This window comes from Hirundo rustica, chromosome 2 (genome assembly GCF_015227805.2).
Source record: "Hirundo rustica isolate bHirRus1 chromosome 2, bHirRus1.pri.v3, whole genome shotgun sequence".
In the NCBI taxonomy this organism is placed as follows: domain Eukaryota; kingdom Metazoa; phylum Chordata; class Aves; order Passeriformes; family Hirundinidae; genus Hirundo; species Hirundo rustica.
In genome coordinates, this window is record NC_053451.1 from 509401 (window position 1) to 525087 (window position 15687).

The 15687-nt window shown below is 49.7% G+C and overlaps 1 protein-coding gene across 4 annotated transcripts in view; it reads right to left on the minus strand.

Moving 5' to 3' along the window:
• Positions 1–357: 357 nt before the first annotated feature.
• The window catches only part of LOC120748965 (glutamate receptor ionotropic, kainate 1), a 101976-nt gene continuing 86646 nt past the window's right edge, over positions 358–15687 (minus strand). For all 4 annotated transcript variants that reach the window (XM_040055976.1, XM_040055979.2, XM_040055975.1 and 1 more), the window contains 3 exons: positions 11929–12154; positions 7587–7837; positions 358–821 (listed from right to left, as the gene is read on the minus strand). In XM_040055976.1, the coding sequence (XP_039911910.1) occupies positions 666–821; positions 7587–7837; positions 11929–12154 (633 nt within the window). In that variant the 3' untranslated portion in view covers positions 358–665. The remainder of the gene's footprint in view (positions 822–7586; positions 7838–11928; positions 12155–15687) is intronic.

Consider the following 15687-nt stretch of genomic DNA (forward strand, 5'->3'; position numbering starts at 1 on the left):
TTTATTGGCATCAGGATCTGGGGGATATGGCAGTGTGATTGTGTCAGTGTTGCTCGCTGGTCATTTTTTGTGGTGTTATGATATTACCAAATAATCAAGTTTTAAAAGAAATGGAAAAAGGAAAAGATGATCAGCAAGTTGCTCACAGAAAAGAGCCTGCAGAGTGTTCCTTACAATATCAGACAAAATAAAAAAGCCTTGTTGTTGGATACCCTTGTACTTCATCCATTTCTGTGGTCACAGTTTATGAGTTAATGGTGTGGATTTTCACTTTAGTGTCTGGGGCCCGGTTCCTAAACAACCATGCTCAGCAGAGCTGTAATCTTTGCTTCAGAAAAGAAAAGTTTCACTCCCAGATTCTTGGAAAAAAGAACCCTGTCTGTTGTTTATTTATTTATTTAGAAAGCACATACAGCAATGCACGGGGAGGGGACAGAGATGCAGATCAGGTGAGCAGAGAAATCCAGCCCAGAGGAAGAAAGAGCCAGACACTTCCCGCAGGATCAGTAGTACATCAGTCTAGGCGAGCACTTCAGCTGCTGTACCTCTAGATTAAAAAAAGAAACCACAGAGAGCCTCCCAGGGCCGGAAGTTTGTGTCCCCACGTCAGCAGCGCCCCGTTGTCCCCTTGGGCAGGTTGGCTCTGTTCTGCTGCCCCTGCCCCCTCATGCCATGGTTTCCTTCCTCAGCGTGCGCCGCTGCTGGCAGGTGAGGATGCTCGGGAAGGACGATTTTCCCTTCGTCCTCGACCTCTTCTTCAGCTTCTTCTGGTGCTTGAGGGAAATTCCCAGCTCCTCCATGATGGCGTTGAAAGAAAGACACTGTGGGGAGAGGGGATGGCATTAAACACTTCCCATGGCAGAGAGCCCGGCCAAAGCTTGTCCGGGCCCTCAGGACAGGACAAAGCTCGGCGGGGCCCTCAGGAGAAGCCAAAGCTCGGCCGGGCCCTCAGGACAGGACAAAGCTCGGCCGGGCCCTCAGGAGAAGCCAAAGCTCGGCCGGGCCCTCAGGACAGGCCAAAACTCGGCCGGGCCCTCAGGAGAGGACAAAGCTCAGCAGGGCCCTCAGGACAGGACAAAGCTCGGCCAGGCCCTCAGGACAGGACAAAGCTCGGCCTCAGCCGGGCCCTCAGGACAGGACAAAGCTCGGCCTCAGCCGGGCCCTCAGGAGAGGCCAAAGCTTGGCCGGGCCCTCAGGACAGGACAAAGCTCAGCCGGGCCCTCAGGAGAGGCCAAAGCTCGGCCAGGCCCTCAGGAGAGGCCAAAGCTCGGCCTCAGCCGGGCCCTCAGGAGAGGCCAAAGCTCGGCCTCAGCCAGGCCCTCAGGACAGGACAAAGCTCAGCCTCGGCCGGGCCCTCAGGAGAGGCCAAAGCTCGGCCGGGCCCTCAGGAGAGGCCAAAGCTCGGCCGGACCCTCATGGAGCTCAGGGAGCTCCTCCGAAAATCCAGCTGGGAATAAATCCCTGGATACAACAGGTGACTGCACACAGCAGGGTTTTTCCCTCACTCAGCTTCCACTGACTTTCATTTGACTTTGGTTCAACTAAAGCTGCTTATGAATATTTCCGAAATTCCCCTCAGGCTCCTTTGCAATGTTTGTTTGTGGCTTCGCATCACAAAACTTACCCTTTCTCATTTGCCCCCTGACCTCACAAGAGAAAACATCTCATTTTAAACAGCATATACCTTAGTCACACAAAACCATGAGTATGCTGGAGAAAACAAAGAAGAATTTTCTGAAGATTTCTTTGTGGTTTAGTTATTTTCCCCTCATGAAATGATCAGACATTTCTCAAATATAGCGCAACCCTCCATCTTCATCTTTTCTTTGGAAAGAATCTTTTCAAATATCGTGTGTTGAAGAAAGGACATAATTACCACAAGAATAAGGGAGCTGAATGGCTTGGAAAGAAAGAAGAAATCTTCATTCTTCCCACCATCACAACATTAACAAAGATGTTTGGGGTAAGTGGAAACATCTTTTAAAATCCACAGCTGGAATAATTACATATAGCACAAAGAAACACAAGTAGCCTTTAAGTGGAAATATCTGGCTTTGCAAAAAAAAAAATCCCCACAATAACTGTTCTGTGCAAATATACATGAACAGATTATTTATATATAAAATCAAGTGATGCAGCAGGGGAAAGGGAGCTCTAAGCCCTTTCACCAAGCCGAATAAAAAGTGTGTGCGGCTCTGCAGCGAGCTCCGTGCCCCAGCGTGGGTGCAGTTTTGTGTCCTGTTTTGCCACCTCGGCCTCGTGGGCTGCCCTGCTCACAGGCTGAGACCCCAGCCCGTGGCACATCCACAGCTCGATATGCTCCTTCTCTGAGGCGCCTCACTTTCGTTCATCCGCAATTCCGAGGTCAATTAAACTCCTGTTAATTGGCGCCACTGCCCAGAGTCCATCGGCGCAGCCAGGGCCGTGCACTGCTGTCCCTTCAAAGGACAGCTGTGGTAACCAGGCCTCTGCTGCTGCAATTATCATTTAAATACCCTCCTTTTGTTAATATAATCCAGGCATTCCAGCGCTCCTTCCCCCTGGAGGCAGCAGGAGGAGCGGGCATCCCCGAACACCCTTTCTCTGTCGCTCCAGGGTTTTCTGGAGAGCAGCACCGCTGGTCCCCATATTAATGAACCCAAATCTTCTGAGTGGCCGACTTGGCCTGGATTATTGCTCTCTGTGGTCTCAGTTTGAACTGAGTTTTTAAAATCTGGATTACAAGGTGAATTGAGAACTCTGGTAAATCGGGACAGCATGCTATTAACCCTTTGTAGGACTGGTCAGTTTTATTTTTATTTTCTTTCCCTGTGTTTCTCACTAACCTCCTAGTGTGCTGTGTTTAATGCCAGCCATTACTCTCTGCATAGCGCAGACAGGGATGATTTCTGCAGGTGAGAGAGTGCGTTTTACTGCCTTGTTAATAGGCTGGTACTTTAATTTTCCAAAAGGCTTCGTATTACTCAGACTGTGCAATAACCACAACACCTTTCACATTCATCTCCACAAAACAGCCCCATGAAGTTCATTCTGCATCTGCAGACAGACACACAGAACATATTGCTGGGAGGTTTTTAATATCTGATCTGCGCCGTGCCCAGTGGCTCCACTTCCAGCTGCTTTGAATTTTAAAATAATTATTATCAGGAGGACTTCAAGTTATTCTTAGGAAAAGTGGTGCAGAGCAAGCACAGCCTCAGGGTGGTGTGGGGTTTATAGGGAAGCCACGGACAAGGAACACACTCCAGGGGGAAGCCCGAGCCCTCTGAGCAGCACCTGCAAAGCAGCCTTCAAAAAGGGGATGTTGACATTAAAATTCGATTTTGAAGGGTCATATGCTGTTATTTTGTCTCATATTTTTAAACCCCCTTTTTTTCCACTGCTGAGGCCTGCCCAGAACAAGAGCAGGGTGGGCATAGATCAATCCCTTTTCCAGCTTAATAATGAATTTAACATTTTGCTTTCAGCCATCTTAACTTTCTCATTCTGGCCCTGTCAAAATGCTGCAGGCCATGGGGTGTAAAAGGAAATGTCATCCTCTAAAAACAGGATAGGCTCTGCTCTCTGTGCGATGTGGGGCTTTCTCTGTGCCCTCTGCTCACAAGAAAAATCAGTAAAGCTGCTTGCTGCTCTCCCACATCACCTGAACAGCAGTGCTGGTTTTTGATAACTCTTTTTGTAGCTAGGGATGAGGCTCTGTCAGGGATAGCAGGAGCTGCTTTGGAATTCCCCCAGGGAATTGATCCCGGGCCCGTGGGACACCTAAACCCAGGGAACCATGGCTGTCACTGCCAGCTGGGCTGTGGGACCGACAGCTGGGAAAATGTTTACCCAGCAAGTGACAGAAACGCTCTGGATCTGGCACTAATCGAAGGAACAATTACAAAATCGGTCCAAGCTGCAACCCAGAGGGTTTCTTGTGTGGAGCAATGATGGAGATAACAACATTAGGCATCTCCCTTCTCCTCTGAGAGCTGAGAGGAACTGAATTTAATTAGTTTTAAGTCTCTTCTACTGGGAAGCTGCAAATAAAAAGTGTTTTCTTAAATCAGGTATTCGGAGGGCCTAATTCAGGTCTTTGCTGGCAAGAAGGAGCATTTTGTGGAGAGCCAAAGCTTTCAAGGCCCCATTCAAACAAGTTAAGAGACCATTCTGAGCAAGGCAGTTTCTGGCAGCATCTGGAGTGCAGCGCGCACTCCCACCCTGGGATGAGCCAGGAGGATTGGTACAGCTAATCTGGGAGCAGCACAGCTTTGTTGTCACAAACCACCCCAGCCTGCTGCCAGCAGCGCCAGCACTGGCACAGGGGTGACAGAAATCATGGGGCACTGTTTGCTCTGCCCAGCCTCAGGAGCCAGGTACACAGACACCATTCGAGGGTTTCACCCTGTGGGTGTGAAGGCATCCACGCCAGCAAGGGCCTTGACTGCAGCAGGGAGCAGAAATGGCCCCAGGAAAGCAGAGCAGTGACTTGTCTGACAAGCAGGAGTTCCACTGGGCAGGAAAACACAAAATAGGGGTGAGGGGAGGGAGATGGGCTGGTGAGACTGATGGGTATCTGGGATACAGTGGGATACAGGTGAAAGGGTTTGGGAACGCTGGGGTTTGCCACAGATCATGACATCCCTCCAGCCAGCATTTCTGTGCACTTTGTGCATCTCCAATTGCTGACATGTGTTTTTTGGTGGCAAAACCACATCCAGTCCATTGTCCCCTGCCCTGTCAGTCCCTGACTGGCTGAGGGCTGGAGGAAATCCAAGTGTTTTCCTTTCAGGGTGTAAAGCACTTCCAGTGCCAGCCTCCTACACAAACCATCCCAGCAGGGTTCCATATGCAAAGCGATGCCAGGGCTTGGCTGTGTGGGATAAACTGATTCCCGATTTTCCCACAAAGGATCATTCTGTGTCACAAATGAACGCCATGGATCTCTCAGACAAGACAGTGGGCTGCTCTATTAATGGTCTGTGTGGGGTTGCCTGAGGGTGCTCCTGTTGGATGTGTCCCTAATGGTTACATGGCATAAAATTTAACTGATGGGTCCGATTTTGTGCTGTGGTAGTTACTTGCAGGCTTTGAGTAATGAATTTTAAATGGAGGAATTAAAATTCATTAAATATTGACACAGGGAATAAGAGATGCCAGCTCAACATCTCTGGCTGCTCGTAGCGGGGGTTCAGGAAGCGAATGGAGCCCTGCAGGGTGTTTGGGAGGCTCCTGAATTCAGAGCTGCCTGCCCCACTGGCAGCAGAGACCAGGCTGGGTGTTCCTGCTGTCCTCAGAAACGAGGCTGCCACTGCTCAGCTCGGGCTGGGCAGGAGATGGAAAGGAGGTAAATCATTTTTCTTACCTGAAGCACGTGAATCACCCCAGGAAATGACAAGGTGACAATGGCACATGAGAGACTGTGACAATTCTGGAAGGCTGAGCTCCCTGCCGGGGATGTAATTATTTCCCGTGACAGGAATTTAAACTTGCCGGGATTTCAGGGCTTTGGCAATTCGATCTAGACCAGTTTATCCCCTGTGTTAACCCTCGGCAGCACTGAGCCCTGCCTGGGTGTGGTGCCCTCGAGGCCCGGACACACCTTGCTCCTCTCCTGACTACACCGTGTGGATCGAGGGCTGTGCTCGGATCCCTCGCTCCTCCCGGATTAGCTTGCCACAGTCTAACTCCGTGGATAAGGTGGTGCCAGAGGTGGAGTTGGACGGGTGGGGTTGCTTACACTGCAGTCCGTAAAAGAAACAAAAGGCCTTGCATGCAAGAGAAGAGAAATGGAGAAAGTAAATAAATGAACAAAGCAAAACGGAAAACAAGCATGAGAATGATTCAGAAGCCATTTAAATCAAAAGAGACTCCACTTATGGAAACACAAAAGTCACAGATTGTATTCAACAATGCTTTGGATTAGCTTAGCGATAACACACCCTGCACAGCATTTCCCATCTAAGCTGCTTATCTCACCAGGGAAAAGAGAAAACAATCCCCGAGAAACCAGAGAGAAACACCGGAATCGCTGGTGCTGTGTTCTCTGTGAAATGGCTTCTGGACTCAGTAACTCACTTGATGATTCTAATTATTAAACACCTTGCTGTGTGGCAGCAGCGCAGGTACAGAAATGGGGGTGTTATTCACCCCACACATTGCTCAGTAAATTAACATCCCTGGCCTAAAGCTTTAGGTCTGCTTCAGTCCTGGCTTCAGGGAGGCACTGCCTTGCACAGACTCCTGCAAAGTTTCCAGGATATTCTGCACCATGCTAGCACTAAAACTAAACATTTTAATTACACTAAATATTTTAATTAGCCGCAACTGTTCTCCAAAACACATTTGAATAAATGATCTCCCGAGACAGGAACAAAACAAAGATACCAATACATTTTTTATGTATTTTGTGCTAAAATGGGCTAAAGTACTAATTAGAAAGCTGCAATATGTGCAAATATATTAATCCTTTATATCTGCCTTATCCCAGCCCTGGGATCTTTGATTGACATGTCCTGGGATTGCTCCATGAGCTGCATCTGTTTTTTGTTTCTGTGCAAACCGCACCTCCCAGAGCGAGTTCGAAATGTTCCCTTCTCCGCCCACCTGTTCCTGCTGCCCTCGGGGAGGGTCCTTGCCTCAACAGCCACTCCTGGCATTTGTGTCACCACCCTTGTAGGATAACATTGAATGGGGAGGGGGAATCCCCCATGGAAAAGCTCAAAGAGCAAAGGGAGCTTAACCCTCTTCGAGGGAGCAGGAGCCTGGAGTGAGGAAATGGGAACCCCTGGGGATTCAGGGTCAGACCCTGGTGCTGCACGTGGGGTCCCCTTTTCCCCCGGGAAAGCCCTGCTGGAGGGAAGAGGAGCCAGACAGGGCCACAGCAGGGTCCAGGACAGAGCCAGGACAATGTGCCCCGGGGCAGGAGGGGCTGGCTGACAACTTCAGGAGCACTCTCCAGGTTCCTGCTCAGCCCTGCCTCTTTCTCAGGGCTGGTGGTTCTCTAAACGGGTGTTTACACTCGATTTGAAGGATTGATCCCTTCTCACAGACCACTCTAATGCTCAAGGCTTGATTTACACACAGCATTTCCTTTGTTTTCCCTCTGCCCTTTTAAATTGCTCATTACACTTCAGTGGAGCTATAGCCAGAACTTCTTTGGCTCCGTTATTTGACTTTACAGTGGCATCCATCACCTCTCAGTAGATCTCCCGGCTTTGAAGTGCTTCCTTCAGCACAGCTTGTGAAAAAAGCTGGCTCTGAAAAAAGATGCTTTCTAGAGCAAGAGGAAAATTCCTCTTGGGATTTGGATGTGCTTTCCTGTCTTACTCGAGGGGCTTGTCCTGATGCCACATAAAAAACCCAACAGCCCAGTTGTGTTTTATTCCTTTATGCTGGAAGTTCTGAAGATCAAGCAGAAACTGTTTGAGAAGTTAATTGCCCTTGTTCTGCGCTGCCCTGCTAAGCAGCACTAATTGCACCGCGGGTGAGGCACTTCCCGCTCTCATTAATAAATTATTTGTGGCTAGAGGAGAGCTCAGCAGCAGGAAATGCGCGCTCCGGGGGGAGGCCAGTGCTGCAGAGCCCGGCCCGGGGGCGCTCACCTGCTCGATGTCGCTGTTCTTGCGCGATTTGTAGATGAACTCGCCGATGGCCACGAACACGGAGAGCACCAGCCCCGCCGCCAGCACGATGAAGATGCCCCCGATGTTCTCCACTCCGAGGGCGCTGGCTTCCTTGCTGTCCTCCTCGGGGCAGCCGTTGCCTCGCCACCACTTCTCCTTCATCATGTGCAGCTTGCCCTCCTCCTGCAGCTGCAGGATGGCGATGGTGATCTTGTCCCTGTACGGGGACCCTGCAAGGGAACAGTGAGGCATGGCAGTGCTGGCACGGGGCAGGAGGGATTATTCCAGCTGGAGAGGCTGGAGGTGGGAAGGGGGATCTCTGCTGGTGTCTGCCCCGGGGACTGGGAAGCAGAAGGCTCCGCTGCTGCAGTTATTTGAGAACTCCTGATAATTTTAGGGCCTCCTAGTGAGGTTTATTTAAGCCTTGGCAGCGGGTTTTCTTGCTGAGGCATTCCTCCACATCACATTTGAATATTGCTGTGAGCACCCTCTGAGAATTTCCGCTTTGCATCCCTTCTATTGACTTCAGCATCTGTTGGTTTTTCCTGCTGCCTGCGGATGTGTGGCTGCCTCAGGGGAGTGCACAGTCACACAGACACTTTCTGTTCTCATTTACACCTGCACCATCCACAGCTCCAGCTCAGCTACCTACAGCTCGTAAGAACACCTTGTGGACAAGTCCTTTTTATTGTGATTTGTAACAACAGTCGCCCTGCAAGCTGAAAATAGCAACGATTTCATGCTTTTGGTTTGCAGGCCACCATTTGCTAAATGATGTGTGTGCAGGCTCTGCAGCTTTATGGGCCTGGGCAGTGTCTGGCGAGGACTGGGGTCGCACTGGGTGGCTCAGTCAGCTTAGATTTGCCCTCACACACTCTGCTCAGCCTCTCCATCTCCCCAAACCCTGCAGCCTGTGTTTGTGAGAGAGACTTTTCTTCATGGGACCAGGATTTTGTGATAGCAAGGGGCTTGCAAGAATGGCTCTGCAATTCTGTGAGATGTTTGGCTCCCAAATCCTGCCATACTGGACTCCCTACAGCTGGAAACATTCCTAGCCTGGGCTGAAATGCAGAGCTGAAAGCCCTGCAGCTACTCCTGCCCAGCCTTTGCCCTCCTTTAGTGGCACATTGATAAGACATGGAGGGACAGGATTCGGGGGAATGGCTTCCCACTGCCAGAGGGCAGGGTTAGATGGGATATTGGAAAGAAATTCTTCCTTGTGAGTGTGGTGAGGCCCTGGCACAGGGTGCCCAGAGAAGCTGTGGCTGCCCCTGGATCCCTGGCAGTGTCCAAGGCCAAGCTGGACGGGGCTTGGAGCAGCCTGGGGCAGTGGAAGGTGTCCCTGCCCATGGCAGGGGTGGTCCTGGATGGGCTTTAAGGTCCCTCCCAATCCAGGCCATTCTGTGATTCTGTGATCCTCAGATTTCCTTAAGCCTCTATTTCACCCAAGTCACATTTTTCTGCACATTAAAGGTGGTGCAAACTCAATTGCATCAAGGCAAACCAAGCTTTAAGGCAGACTATGCCAGAATTGCAGGGATCAAGTGGCACCTCAGAAAAATCTCACTGAGGCAGCACTCCTTGGTCCTTATGCATCAAAATAGCCTTGGAAATTCAGCCTCACAGCTTCAGTTTTCCTCCTTATTTTGCTGTGCAGGACATTGTTAGAAATACTTGTCCCATGGATACGTGTCCTGCTTGCTGCTCTCCATTTCCTTCCTGCCCCAGCGCTGTCTGAGGAGAAGCAGCGCGAGGAACATTGCAGCTCCTCCTTGTTGTGCCAACACTCGGCTGCTGCTGGGGCAGAGCACTGCCAGCACTGGGCCCTGCTGTGACCACAGATGCCAGGAGATGTGTGTCAGACTATTCCACATCCATCTGGGAAGCCAGAGACCAGCACTGCTGGGGGCAGCCAGCTCTGAGAGGAAAACGTGCCCGCTGTAAGAATGGATGATTTGTGTGCTTGCTGTTAAAGACCCAAAAATAACAGCACAGAGAACAGGCCAAAAACACCCCCAAAAACTGGCTTTGCATAGAGGAGTGAATTACTGCCCCTGAAAACAGCAGTGCCTCGCAGAAGAGAGAGCAGAGTTGTTCGTGCCTTAGGAGAGGCTTGTCCCCTGCAACATGTAAGGCTGCAGGACTCATCCATTTCCCCTGTCTGGAAGGACAAAGCTGGGAACTAAAGTGGAGCAGCCAGAGTCACAGCACAGGATTTGTGGGGTTGTTCACTCTTTCTTGTGGTGTTTATGTTGCCATCAGCATTACCACAATTCATCTGGAGGGTAACAGGCACCTCCATATTTCTGCACAGGCTTTCAGACTTTGTCAAGAGAGCCAGGAGAGCTGCACTGGGGGTGGTTTATTGGTGAGCTCCAACACCACCCACAAATCCATCTCCACACCTCTTCAAATATTCAGCGCATAACGTACAGCCTCTGAGCTATTAACAAACCTCTTAGGCCAAGAGATGCATTCATCTACTTTCTTAGCAGTCTCCCAAGGAACTGGGAAGAGCTTTAACCTGCATCAGCCCTAGCACTGACCCTGGAGTTAAACCTGCCCTGACACATCTCAGAATTCCAGAATCACCGAGGGTGGAAGAGAACTGAGAGTACTGAGTCCAGCCTGTGCCTGATCCCCACCTTGTCCCCAGCCCAGAGCACTGAGTGCCATGCCCAGGCCTTTCCTTTCTCCAGCCATGGAGAAATTCCTCCTGCTGCCTATAGCTGCAGTATTTTACTTGCAGGAGATGCTCTGATAAAATAATACATTTCCTGGCTTCAAGAACTACCCTCCCTGTTTCTTTGGGAGCCATAAGGTGCTGTCCAGTTCTCTCACTGGAAATTCTAGAGTGACAGGCCCTGTTTTTACTCTGGTTTTACACTCCCCTGCAGGCCTGTTAAGCCTTGCGGAAGATCTGGTGTGAAGGGTCACAGAAAAGCCTTTGTTTGTTTGTTTTTAAATTATTTTCCAGACAGCCTCTGCAATCGATTCTCTGGAATGCTGTGAGAGAAGTGACAGAGCCTTGGGGGTCCCTCTGAATAGTGACAGGTTCATCTTGTTTATGAAATCAGTTGTTTATGAGGTGCTTGATGGTGCTGGATTATTCCACAGTGCTTGGGGATATCTATTCCCCTGAATTTTGTAGGTTTTTCTTAACAGAAAAATAAAGGTGCACTTCTCATACAAGAAACATCTTATAAATATATTTCACAGCTGCATTTCCAATGGCTGCAGTGTCTCTGAGGATTGCCATCTGTTCCAATTACTCCTGCATTGTTCTTGGTTTAAAGTGTGGCAGCTTTATAACCGCAAGGAAACTCTTGCCATGAGTTTGTCATTCTTGGGGATTTTAGCTTTTGTATCACTTTTCTCAGGATGCCAAGGTGATTCTCACACAGCCAGTGTAAAAATATACTTGGGATGTCATGCCTGTGACAATCTGTCTGCGGTGCTCAGCTCCGCCACAAAGAGTGACAGTTCCAAGTGCAGAGGTGTTTTTCCCTTATTTATCTTGGCTTTGTCAAGCAATGGACTGGAGGAACCAATCCCCAGCTGGACAGAGCTTGGAGCAACCTGAGATAGTGGGAGGTGTCCCTGTCCATGGCAGGGGGTGGCACTGGATGGCCTTTGAGATTCATTCCAACCCCAAACCCTTCTGTGGTTCTGTAATTTTATGAACACAGGACAGAACCTGGCTCCACAGTGCCAATTGTTCACAAGTGCACAGCACAAAAATCCGACACAATTTTTAATGCTGTACCATTAGAAGATCTTAGAAAGGATGCTGGACACTCTAGAAAAGGTCTGCCAGAGAGAGTTCAGAGAAATTGGGAGTCTTAAAGCTCTGCATTAATGGAGATGAATTCTGATTTATTTCATGACCTCAGAGCAATACTGAATAATGAGGATCAGCTGCAATGTTCTGCATCAGGGATTTCAGTGTTTTGAGTAAGCAGTGTTCTTTGGGGAACATACAGAATCCCAGAATGATTTGGGTGGGAAGAGACCTTATAGCCCTTCCATTCAGGTGGGCATGGACAACTTCCACTATTCCAGGCTGCTCCAAGCCCCATCCAGCCTGGCCTTGGACCCTTCCAGGGACCCAGGGGCAGCCACAGCTTCTCTAGGCACCCTGTGCCAGGGCCTCCGCACCTTCACAGGGAGGAATTCCTTCCCAATATCCCATCAAGCCCTGGTTTTGTCAGTGTGGATCCATTCTCCTTGGTCCTGTTCCTGAGATCCCGGGACTGATCGGGTCTGCCTCAGGGGATGCTGTGGGTGCATTCCCCAGCGGCCCAGCCCCAGAGCCCCTTACCGATGGGGGTGCCCACGCCGTAGCCCTTGGAGTCGATGAGCCCCCCGATCTGGGTGAGGTTGCAGTTCCTCTGGGTCACGTACTCGATGCTGGTGGACTCCATGAGCAGGGCGTAGTCGGTGGTGAGCACGCGCTGGATGCCCTCGTCGTTGTTCTTCACCAGCGCTGTCTGCTGCCTGCTGCTCATGAATGCCCACATCTTCTCGTACGTCGAGATTTTGGATTTCTGCAAGGGGAAAAGGAGGCACAGAATCACACCAGCACCCCAACTGCGCTTGCCAAGAGCTCCTCAGCCTCCCCAGCCTCAATGCCAGTACCACAGCCAATCCGTGGCAGGGTTTGCCTTACAGCAGCATTTCCCTCTTACTGGGCTTTATGCTGAGCAATCTCTTGCTCTTTTCCACTTTCTTTGCGGGGCCAGGAACTTCATTACTGGCCTGGCTGTGAAGCGCTCCCAAGTTTTCTGGGCCCGTGTTGTTCTATGGATTGTAGCACACAGGCAGCTGGACACTGCTGTGTCACACCCTGGGACACTCCACTCCCCCCCGTCGGGGCACACTTGCTGCTCCAAGAGCCTGGTGATGAACAAAGCCTTCATCTGCAGCTGCTGTGTTCATATCACTTGCCTGGAAGTCACGCACTTCAGGGATAAAGTCTGAGAAACAGACCAAATAAACTTCTCTCTGCGCTTCCCATTGCAATCAGACTTAAGGATGCGATCCTTTTGCCACAGGGGTTAAGGGCAGCATCCCCTCAGTCCCTCAAGCCCTGCCATCTCAGCTGATTCCAGGCTCAGTTTTAAACACCAGTTTTGAGGGGATGGATTCCCATGAGAAGATGGTTTTCTGGTTCTCTGAGCTTTAAATGTTAATATGCCTCATCTGTAAATTCAGTGAATATCACCTGAATCCCACTTCAGTTTGGTGAAATTTGGTGAAACAAGTAGGAACCATTTTTATAGCTCAGCTGGGAATGTTTTGGAAATTGATGCTATGTTTATGCACTACACGAGTCTGACAGTGAATTTAGTGGAAGGTTGTATTTCTTATTCAGAAGAGTTTGTAAGAAAGATCTTGGCTTCTCAACTTGCCAGCTCCCAGGTTTTTTTCAGGATGGATCCTGTGCCAAATTTTGGCCTTTGAATTTTCATTAATTTCAGTGGAAACACATCTGCACTTTAGAAGGCAGGAGCTGGCACAAGCTGCAACACAGGACTAAGATCTGTTTTGATGGAGGGGCAAGAAAGCAGTAAAAGATTTATGGACATGCTGGAAACAGCAGGGCAGTATTCTGGAGAAATAACTGTGTGTCACTTCTTGTGGATGGGAAACATCTTGTCTTCAGCTGGACTTCTCCCAGATTTGGCCATTCCCACAGATGGGCAATGCTGCCTGGGGTGCTGCTGGCCTGCCCTCTTACAAGGTTTAACTGTCCTGAGCAGTCCAGGCCCTGGTTTTGGGGTATTTTCATCTGCTCTGGCCAGATCTGGCATCTCTACACAGGGAGGAGGATTCTGAAGAATGGATTCTGAGTTTCCTTTCACAGTCAGAACTCCATTTCCCCTCCAAATAATTCCAATTGCTTTTCTTTTTATTCTCCCCACTGTCTGGCTAAAAGTCACTGCAGAAAGGTGACTTCCTTGAAGAATATTTCATCTTTACAATAGTATTTTTCTGGGCAAACTCTTGTGACAAGGACATCGGTGCTGGGCATTCCAAACCAGTGGGCAGCCACAACTGTTAGCACGTGCGTTACAGACACCACTAACTACAAGTGGTGTCAGCTTGAATAAATGCAAATGGAGCTTTCAGAAAAGCACTGTGAGTACCTTGCTTTTCTAATATGCTTCCTGATCTCCATCCCATCCAGAAGTTACACTGTGTAATCTCATCTTCCAGGGGCTTTGCTGCTGCTACTTTGAGCACAAAGTGCTAAATCAAAGCTCTTTGGGGTCTGCTTTGTGTTTTTCTGTGCCTGATGTCTCCAGAAACCCTTTTTTTCCCACGTGTGTTCCATACAGTCCTGGAAACCAGAGGGCTTTCCCCCTCGTTTCCTACATGTCACTCCCCTGTTCCTGTCCCCTCCACAGTGAGGAATACCCAGCACATCGTGGTTTGCTTTGTAAAATGTTGGTCTGAAAAAAAAAATCTGTTCCCCTTGGCATTCCTTGGCTTTAGTACTATTCGATTTGACAAATGACATCTTGCAGCAGAGAAAGCACTGGAGGCAGTGCCCCTTCCCAGGGCACCCCAGCCCTCCCTTCCTCGGGTGATTTTGCTGCTGCCGCAGCCGGTGGTACTGATCCCTCCTGTCCCTGTCGCTGCTCCCAGCGCTTCAGCACTCCCGGGGACAGGACAGCTCCTGGAAAAGGGGCAGAGCCTGGAGTGGTGCGGCAGAGGGGCTGGGAGTGTGCTGTACCCTGGGAGGAGTGCGGGGATGGGGGAACTGCTGCCCGAATTCCCTGCTGCCCCCTTCTCCCAGTTCCCAGGTCCCTCCCTGGGGTGCGTGTGTTTATTTTGCTCCAGGAGCAGATGCAGCATTTCACAGTCTGAGGGAGGCAAAGTCAGAGCCTTCCTTTGCAGAAAGAAGTAGCTGTTTTTGTACAGAGAGCTACTCCAGGATTTCTTATTTCAAGTTTTGGGCAGGACAAAGAACTCCTAATCTTGTGAGGATCTGGAGATACTTCCGTAGTAAAAATCATAACACCTTCGATAAAACACCGAGTGTTTACAAGTGTGATGCATTGCACTTTTTTCACGCATTTTTCACTGTGCCACTGTCCCTCTGCCAGGGAATCCATCTCCAGTTTCTGCACTGCCCTTCCCCTGTGCTTCTGTGCACGTGTATTACAGGCACAAGTAAGCTGGCGCATGTAGTGCATAAATATTTGACCACCTTGTCTGAAGCTTTTCTTTTAGAAGCTCACACACTTTTAAGCCTACATATTTGTGCCTGTGGGATTAATGGTGCAAAAAGAAATCCATGTAAACCTAAAAATGGCTCTAGGAAATTTGTTCTGAGCTTCTCATGTTGAGCTTCAGGACCTATTTCCTCTAAAAACACAGGGATGCAGCAGGATTTGAAGTTCTGTCTCTGAAGCTAAATTTGACTTCAGAATATCAATGGCAGTGAGCTTCTTTAGGCCTGGAAGGGCCAGAGGAGAATCCAGAACTTGCATGCTGGAATATCTCCAGGTGGGTTTCCATCTCAGTGGAAACGCCAGCTCATCATTTCAGGAGCTCACTATAGTGAAATGCTGTAGTTGGTGTTTTTGTTTTAGCAAGGAAACATTTCTGTTCAGCCACAGGAGAGCCTTGGCAGGGGCAGTTAACCCTTCCTTGGCAGCACCAGCAGGGACAGACTACACAGGATCCCAGAATCCTGGGATGGTTGGGGTTGGAAGGGACATCTGGAGATCACCCAGGTCCCAAAGCAGGGTCACCTGGAGCAGGTGACACAGGAAGTTGGGATTTTTCCTTTTTTGGGATGTCCCCAGAGAGGGAGAGCTCTCTTGTCACAGATGTTGTTCTGCCCCCAGAGTCTGATCCCCTTCAAAGGCTCCGTGTGTGTGACTCCATAAACATCCTCAGACCCCACAGGGAAAAGTCTGATCCGGGCTCATGCTGAGCCTCACTTCCCCGCTGAGGCTGCTGACGAAGCTGCTAATTAATTCTGACTGTCACAGGATTTCGGTGCATGTATTCTGTATTTATAGCTTGTTGGCTTTTACACTGACATTTTATGAGATTATCCATTTTG